A 9,376-nucleotide genomic window follows, 5' to 3' on the forward strand; every position below is an offset into this window, starting at 1 on the left:
CATTATGAGGCAAAAGCAGCAATCGAATTCTAAGGTAGAATGCATACCAAGAAATAGTCACTTCTTGCATAGCCCAGTACATAACGAGTTTGGAGCAAGGCCGGCTAACTTCCCATGGGAAGGAAACGGGTTTAGTAACGGGGCTCTCAGGATATGCACAGCAAGAGCAGGCCCGTTTTCCATAAAAGCTAACTTCCCTAGAATGTCTGTGGACGAAGGGGCCATGTCCAGGCTGCCTTGGGGATTGTAGATGGCTCCCACTATCAATTTTGCTTTAACTTGTTCAGGCAGGCCCAGAATTCAGCCTAAAGAAGAAAAAATACGTAGAAAAACTACACAGCCATGAAAATACATTTTTTAAAAGTTTTCAGATATAATACACAAAAGCAAATAGGTTTACCTTAAAAAATATCAAGTATCACATCCATAGACTACTCCTAATTATAATTACTTCTTAAAGCAACATTTGTCTTCATTTACAAATACAGCAGCAGATGGTAAAACCGAGCATATCTCCAAACAGATTGCTTACAGTTCACAATACAAGTGTATGTCTCAAATCACATTTTAGGCAGTTTAACTTAAAATGCATAGACAACTACATACACTAAATTTATCATGAAAAAGTCAATGAGAAAAAAAAATCATAATTTCCAGAAAAACAAAAGAAACAAAGTATCTTCACAGAGCACACGTTAAAGTCAGGTTGATTTAATGTTAACAAATTAGTATCTGCTGACTAGTGACAGGCAAAGTGCCTTCATCCAGGGTAAAGGTGAGAGGAAAAATACCCCAGGACCACACTCTAGCAATGTTACAATGATAACCACTACACTTTGGGGGAAGCATACTGGACTTGACCCTTTGAAGATGCCCCAACTGGTCTAGTTTTCACCAGCAATATTACAACGCAGCTATCTACAGACTACCACCCCCTGCCAGTAAAAAATCCCACTGCCATTCAGTCAACTCAGATCCGCAGCTGCCTACATGGCTGTCTGCGCCAAGAACTCCGTCGTCGAGCCCCCCAGACTGTGGGCCTCTCAAGGACAGGAATTTCTCTTGCAGCGCCGTGGCTCTGGCACCTGCACCACAGACATATTTCAATTGCTGTTGACTAGAGTCCTCAGATGTTTTCTAAAGCCTAAGGCTGCATGGGACTTAATACTGATTCCCTTCTTGGCCATTTTTATTTGGCAGAATTCTGCACACAAAAGGGTGTCTGTCTTCAATACTAAACATTAAGATTAGCCTTCCCTGAACCACCCACCACAGTATAGAATTTGGTGATTGATCTGCATTTAGTTACGCTTCTCAAATACTTTCAACGGTCTGTGCTGAAAACGAATTTCTAGGGTTTGAAACTGGTGTTTTAAAAAGCCAGTTCTAAATTATTCGGGGTGAGAAAGGAAGATGTTGGCACTTTTATAAGTGTAGGCAATTGATATGTAAATTAGGCATAGTATTTTGAGTGGAGCTGTGTTCATCTATATAAAGTAGCTTCAAAAAACTGTGCACTTGAATACTATCGATGGCACTAATCACTAGTGAGGTAAAATATCATGGACATAGTTGGGCTGTTTTCCTAGAAAAGATCCCAATAGTCCACTGTAGTACGTGTCTCAGCAAGGCCTGAAACCCACTCCCTCTCTCCCGTCCTCTCACTCGTTACTGAAGACAACCAACAGAGTAATGGAAAAAGGAGGTGGGCTCCGGACTGAAAAAAGCATGACTAACTGCTCATGAACAATCAATATATTACTATAAACAAATAGTGCTGTGGAGCCCGAGCTTAAAAAACAACAAAAACCCCCGTTTCTTCAAAAGCACGAAGAGATGTCAGGCTGAGCCCCATAATAAATTTGTCAAGGGATTGAAAGCACTCCTTTAAGAAGCATTTAATTCTCGAAAATTGTGTGTAAGACAAGTTGACATCTATATACTCTACCTTGCAATCTATTTGTCTTAATTCTTTACTGTACTTTGGCCTCAAACTCTGTACTGCTTTTGTCTTCTCATTTGAAAGCCAGGATTCTCAGAAACAGCAGCCTTCAACAGCTCAATGATTTCCATCAAATGTATTTCGGAGCCTTTGCCCAAAGTCCAAATACCAGTATGCATTCCCTGAAGACCCAATGTGCCAACAAGCAGCCTCTCCCAGTCCGTTCCCAGCCTAGCATGACCTGATCCGATGCTTTTCCCTCTTAAATCCACCCTAAATCCCAATGTACTTTCTGACCCAGAGTACAAGAATTGAGATTCCTTGCCACTGAAGAAAATGGTGCTCTACAGAATAGTCAGTTTACGATCCCCTTGGTTTCCATTCTTACAGTTAAACCAAGTACAACTTCCCCCTGCTAAAGGCGAAGTGTTAATTAAAATGGCAACAGTCCAGGGTAGTGGGGCAGTATGAATCATTAAAAAAAATTATTACACTTATGGGTAGTAGTAATCTCTCATCTTGTCTTCATGGCCTTGTCAATTCTTAGGCGAAACATGTTCTCCTATAATCCAGACAAATGACTGCACAATTAAGAGATTCCCAAACTCTATAGCTCTTCTTTTTGTCAAACTACACCTTCTTTAGTGCTAAATCCTTCACCTAAAGCTGGTGCTGGCAACTTAACCCGATGCAAGGCAACCAAAACATCGGGAAGAAGAGATCTCTGCGGCCAGTTCACTCTCCCAATCATCTTACCTGGTTAGGAGACTATAACTCATGTGTCCTAAGGCCATCCACCTGCCTTGTCAACCTGAAGCGATTCTGACAACACATTCTTGGGAGTGCTGCAGCTGCTGCCACCCACCCTTGCACGAGGAAGTGAAAGAAGACCAGGTGCTGTCGCCATCTAAAAGCTGTGTAATATCACCCAGGTGGGGCATTATTAGGTTCCACCCCTATTGATTATAAAAGCTGGTTAATATATCATCTACTTAAAATATGGGAGGCTTAACCCCTTAATGTCCCTGGTCTTACAAGGAGGTAGCTATCAAGCACTACATGGACAGTGTTTGGCATTCTGACATTTTAGCTGCAGAAGAAACACTATTAAGTATTTTACTCAACAGACGGTGCTCCAGCATAAGTTTCTCTAATATTAGTTCAAGAAATCCAGAATACATTTTAGAAATCCAATGGATACATTCAACATTCTAAGAGTTTAACAAATAACAAGGCCAGTTCTGTCAAACTCATTTATTCCAAATCTAAAAATGTGAATTAAAAGGTGTCAAAAGTTGTTTTGGTGGCTACAGATAATCATACTGCTTTGCACTCAATTGCAGAGATCTGTGGTTTATTATTTTCATGTGTTAAAAGAGTAAGGGTTAATTTGCAAGGATGGCACTTTTGTCCCTTATGTACCTGTCAACAAATTCAGAACTGTGAGCGGTAAGCACTTTACAAATAGATCCAGAAAAGTACTCCGCAGTGACCAATCATAACCAGACTCTAGAGGATACATACATTCTGATGCTCACTTGTACTTTCATAAAGACCCCTAATGTGTACCAGTTTTTCATATTGGGGTGGGCTGGAAAATAAAGGATGTACTCCTTCAGAGAACTGAAGAAGGGAGGGACAAACTATAGTCAAAGGTCTGGGATGAAGGGCAACCTTAGGTTTTGTGGGAAGGCAAATTACTGGTTGCTATGAAGCCAGGCTTCCTCTAGTTTGAAGTTCACAATAAAGGAGAGAACTATTTCCTTGAACTCATCTCAAAGCAACATGGACATCTTATAATCTATTTAAAGCAAAAAAAGAAAAGTCAGTTCTCTAAATTTGTAATTTACATACACGTTGGCCTAGATTAAAAACAAAACAAAACAACTTTATCTAAGTGGCAGAGTTCAGTTATACCACCCATTCAGCTAAAAACAGGTATAAATTAGGTGGCACTAAAAAGTTTTTTCTGACCAAAGTTCAAAGATAAAAGTGAACATTGGCTAGCTAGTGAATTCAACGTCTTATAATAATTATGGGCAGTTTTAACTGTATATCTAACACGTAACACCTCAAAAGGACCAGGTTCATTTATCCGATAGAAAGAGCAGCTCAAACTGCTTCGAGGCATCATTTGTCTACATTATGGCAATGTGATTGTTATTCAAAGTGTTTATTTAGGGGAAGAAAGTGATTATAAAAAACACTTCCATAATGTTCCAATGAAGTTGAAGATTCTAACAATAACCCACATCATTTTAGATTTTTAAGTGTGTATTTTTGTGTTTTAAATTCTATCAAAGAGCTATTCAATATACTTCATCATTTTAACTTTCCATGAAAACCAAATAAAATCTCATTAGAATGATTTATGTTTATATCTGATTGTTTCAACTGTACACCCAAGTACAAGAGGCAGGTATCTTCGGAGAGGTGCGAGAGTTGTTCTTTCATGAATGCCCTCCAATAGTGAAACCAGTAATTTTTATCTATGCAGTCACACGTGCATACATATGTAATTCAAAGAGCAAGCGCCATCTCTTCGTCCACTGTTTCCTCAATGGTAAGACTGCAACAGAAAAGAGACAAAGTCACCCTATAGATTTTGTAAGCAGTTTATGAATTCCTTTCAGTGGCTTACAATAAATTCATCGCTTAATATTTAAAAGAACAAGTCATCTCAATCATTTGGGCATGCACACTGAAAATATAACAAGAACGAAGAAATATAAAGATCTGTTAAGATGTAGCAATAATGATAAAACTCTCAAACCAAGCTTACTGCCATCGAATTGAGGCCAACTCATAGCACGGCCCCGTGGGTTTCCCAGATTGCACTGTTCACGGGAGTAAGAGTCCCATCTCTCTCCTGAAGAGCAGCTGGTGGTTTCAAACTGCCGACCACGAGGATCGCAGCCCAACTCAAAACCACTATGCCACCAGGGCTCCTAACAATAATGATAGGGTGTACTTAATATTAAGATTTTCTTTTATAGTTAATTTTTGTTTGTTTGATTAATCTTCTTGGGAATCTGATTAGTTATTACGTGTAAACAGGTACATTTCCTTGAGGGAGGGCCTTGGCTGTTTTCAGATATTCCCTTGGCTTACCTCATTAGTGAGGTAGGAAGCCAGTTTATTCAGTCATGTGTCCTAGACCAGTTCAACAAGGATGTCAACCCAATTCTAGCTTCACCGACAGGAAATCATATAGCACTGCATTTAACCAACGCAAACAAAATAGTGATATAATCTTGAACTCAATGCTATTGAAGATTTAACAAAACCTTGTTAGAGAAACTATGGATAGGTGTTGAAGGGTGAGCAGTATTATACATTCATTATCCTGGATTCCCTAAAAAAGTACTTACACACATCAAATGTGTAAAGCACACGTGTACTTCGTTCTCAAAACATTTTCTCTCCACTTAAACCCCTGACATTAGGTCCTCATTTTTCCCCTCCCTCCCCACTCCCCCCTCTCTCATAAGCCCTTGATAGTTTATAAATAGTTATTTTGTCATATCTTGCCCTGTCCGACGTCTCCCCTCACCCACTTTCCTGTTGTCCGTCCCCCAGGGAGGAGGTCACATATAGTTCCTTGCAATCGGTTCCCAAAAAGTACTTCTTTACCCAGCTGCCAGATAGGCAGAAATTGCTCTAACTGAATTGTGCTTTGGTATACTGTAATATGGAGAAAGGTTCAAGCAAGTAGCTCAAGAGTTTATACCTTCAGGATGCTGTTGAGAATAATGCTTATATTCTTATAAAATCTTTAGAAAATAGTACCAGGAACATTGAACGTGTGCTTTCATCCTTTTAAACTGCTTTGATGAATTTCTGAAATTTACTTACATACACACCTCCCCTTTTAAAAAGCTAAGAAAACTTTCTAATCATCCATCTTAAAATCTGGGAGACACAATCTTTCAGTTGTACATAATGTGACAATCTGTGCATGTTAAGTAACAAAATCAGCACTTACATGGGGGCCACCAGGCATTGGTGGAGCACCAGATGGTCCTGAAGGCACTTGAAAAGGATTATTAGGAGTGGGATAGAGTCCTGGTGTGGGATATGATCCTGCAGGGGCAGGGTAGGGTGCTGGTGGTCCCCAGGCGCCTGGTGGAACAGTGCCCCATGGAACTGGGGGTGCAGCCCCTGGAGCTTGGGGAGGAGGAGGAGCAGAATATGGCCCTGGAGATGGATATGGCATATTGGGGGTAGGATATTGCCCTCCCATTCCTGGTGCCCATGGTCCAGAAGACATGGATCCCCATGGACCTAAGGGACCAGCGGCAGCTGGATCTGTAGGTGCACCATATGGTCTAGGTAGCTCAGGAAAGGGCATATTTGGTGTAGGATATGGCCCTGTGGGGCCAGGGCCTGGCACAGTTGGGGCTGGATAAGGACCACCAGGTGGGGGGCATGATGGTCCAGAAGGAGGAAAGGGTGCTGGGGGTCCTGGAGGCGGTCCAGTGGGAGGCACAGTGGGGTACATTCCTGCTGGTGCAGGTCCGAAAGGCACAGTGGACGGTGTTGCACTTGGTGGGAGTCCAGATGGCACAGAAGGTGGAGCACTTGGGTTAGTCCAAGGGTTGGACCCCGGCCAGCCTTGGGGAGGCTGACCAGGCTTTGTATTGCTAACACCAGAGGTTTTGGCAGGAGAGTGTTCAGGTAGGGCATCGGCCAACTGGAATACAAAACAGAAATATTATCTACCTTATGTCAACTTAGAGCCAAGCAGCACCTTCAAAAGTAAAACCATTCCATTTCAACATTAGAAGTAATTGCTTTTGTAATTTTGACCTAAGAATTAGTAAATAACTAGAGTTTGGACTTTAAAACACATTATAGCTAAATAAATGAGGTCTAATTGCCTATCAAAATCACATGAAAAATATAAAATGAATCAAACAAAAAAGCCCAGAAAACCCTCAAAACCTAACAACCACAAAAAAGCATCTCTTTTAAATAATAAGGCTTACACATAGCCCAATTAGGATGCTATCATTTTTCTTAAAGAACCCTAAAACTTACTAAGGAGAATTGTGCCAACTTACCGAAAATTCATCCGACATTTTCCTGAAAAAAAAAAAAGAAAGAAAAGACTATTTAAAAATAAGTGTTTTAATATTTTTTTATATCTTGCTTAAGGAACTTTTATGGCATGTATCATTTTCTTTACACACAAAAGTCCATAATAATAATTCATAAAAAAATTCATAAAACTCTTAATTCTTATACGTTATAACAAAAAATAATGAATAATTTCGTTTATAACTGGGTGGTTGTTTAGGATGCTTACATGCTGACTTCTTTTAAATGAGACAGTAAACATTTCTAAACACTTCTTTGCTCAGCTGTAAAGCTCTATCACCAGAAAAAAGTACTAGAAGTGGAATTTATAGCATCAGTTGGTCAGACTATTTAAACACATCTAATAAAAATAGTTTGTCCTAAAAAACCCTATGCCTTTTTCTCGAATGCTCTTTCATTGCCAGATCTTATTGAATTTATGAACTCTTAGTGTGGTCTATGACTGTCATCTGGTTCCTCTGAGTCCCTGGGCAGTACAAGTGGTTAAGTGTGTGAGGCTCACAAAGGCTGGAGGGCTGAGGCACTCAGGGGCACACAGTAGGCTCAGCAATCTACTTCTGGAAACCTCATGGGGCAGTTTGACTGTAACACTCATGGGGTCACCCGAGTCAGAACTGACTTGATGACAGCTAGTAAAAATGTACTTTTAACATTTGTGCTTAATTATGTGGGAGGGTAGAGTGCCCTTTTATATATTAATCAACCCATTTCTATGTCTTCTTTTTGAATTTGATCATAACCTTTGGCCATTTTTATCAATTGGAAAATTCTGTAGTTTGAACCCACCACCTGCTCTGGGAAGAAGACGTGGTGGCCAGTTTCCATAAATACCATAGCCTGGGAGAGCCCACGGCAGTTCTGTCCCACAGGGTCGGGGTCAGAACTGACCTGGATGGCAATGGCTTTGGTTTTCGTCTTCCCTCTCAAAGAACAAATGTTTTTATGATTTGACTTTTTAAATTTAAAATTGTTTCATTCTTCCCCTAACCCATAGGTACTCAAACTTATTTGGTTTACTGACTCCTTTTCAGAAAAATCCTCAGCATCCCCCTTGCAATTAAAAACATCTGTAAAAAAAGAGGAGCTGATACCAAGGGCTCAAGTAGAAAGAAAATGTTTTGGAAATATTGATGGCAACATATGTACAAGTGTGCTTAATACAACTGAATGATAGATTGTCATAAGATTTGTAAGAGCGCCCAAAAAAATGATTAATAAAAAAATAAAAACTTCTGTACTATAGCTCATAATCCAATAAAGTGTAGGCATCAGCTTTTACAGCCCCCATCCCGTCGTTTCAGCATCTCCCAGAGGGTAATATCAGCCACTTTGGGAAACACGGCTCTAATCAATGTGTGTAATCTTTTTTATTTGAAAAACTACTTTTATCACAATCCACTGCCACTATTGGCAACTAATGTTTATTGCACATTTACCAGTGTATCATCTAATGCCCCACAGTCCTTGGATGTAAATTTTACCACCCTTCCCAGTTTACAGCAGGAGAAAAGATTCTTAGAAAAAAGGCAGAGTTGGACTCCAGAGCCTGGGCTCTTAACCAGGGTACACAGCCTCCACCAGTCCCCCAAAGTAGTGTGGATTTTCTTTTCTACCCACCTGCACATTGTGATTGTTCTAATCTAATGACATTAGTTTGTTTAGTATATTATAATGCTAACTGTCCCATGGTTATTGTTCTTTCCTCAGATGTTCTGAAGTCTGTTCCTAGATTTAAATTTTTTTAGAAGTATTCGACTTGGAATAGCAAATTCACTTATTAGTTTAGGATACAGTTGCTCAATTTGATTTAAAATATCTCCACTCTCACTCAAGAACACACAGTGCTCCTAGTTCCTAACCCTGTTAATTGTATCACACAAGCAATTTCTTTTCTTGCTTAGGTCCTACACATTTTTGGATAGATTCCTAACTTAGACTTTTCCTTGAGGCTGTAAAATAAATGCTTTTGTTCCATTCTATTTTCTAAATGGTTGTTCATATGTGGGAAAAGTGTTGAACTTTTAATATATCACTTTGGTAAGCAGCTTATGTTGCTGATTTTATTCACCCAGGTTTCTCATTTCTTTGGGTTTTCTAGGTAAATATGCATTTGCAAACATGAATTTCATCTTTTTCATCAGCTAGGACTTAAAATAAGGTGTCAACTATTGATGACTACTACTCTTATTCTCAACTCTCCTAGGAGTGCTTCTAATGCTAATTAGTTTGAGATTAAAAATAATTATATTAGGGATGTTTCAAGGGGACGAATAACAGAAATGAAGGGAGACAATGGAGAGTATAAGATATGAAATAATAACAACAATATAGGAT

At 39.6% G+C, this 9,376-nt stretch overlaps 1 protein-coding gene across 1 annotated transcript in view; it reads right to left on the reverse strand.

The window, feature by feature from the left end:
- Nucleotides 1–339: 339 nt before the first annotated feature.
- MAPK1IP1L (mitogen-activated protein kinase 1 interacting protein 1 like) overlaps nucleotides 340–9,376 on the reverse strand; it is a 19,814-nt gene continuing 10,777 nt past the window's right edge. Inside the window, exons 2-4 of the mRNA XM_045287953.1 lie at nucleotides 7,006–7,027; nucleotides 5,928–6,635; nucleotides 340–4,511 (exon numbers count right to left, since the gene is read on the reverse strand). Of these exons, the coding sequence (XP_045143888.1) occupies nucleotides 4,500–4,511; nucleotides 5,928–6,635; nucleotides 7,006–7,023 (738 nt within the window). The 5' untranslated portion in view covers nucleotides 7,024–7,027 and the 3' untranslated portion in view covers nucleotides 340–4,499. The remainder of the gene's footprint in view (nucleotides 4,512–5,927; nucleotides 6,636–7,005; nucleotides 7,028–9,376) is intronic.

This window comes from Echinops telfairi, unplaced genomic scaffold (genome assembly GCF_000313985.2).
Source record: "Echinops telfairi isolate 266 unplaced genomic scaffold, ASM31398v2 ScPeMD7_18;HRSCAF=68, whole genome shotgun sequence".
Taxonomy (NCBI): Eukaryota; Metazoa; Chordata; class Mammalia; order Afrosoricida; family Tenrecidae; genus Echinops; species Echinops telfairi.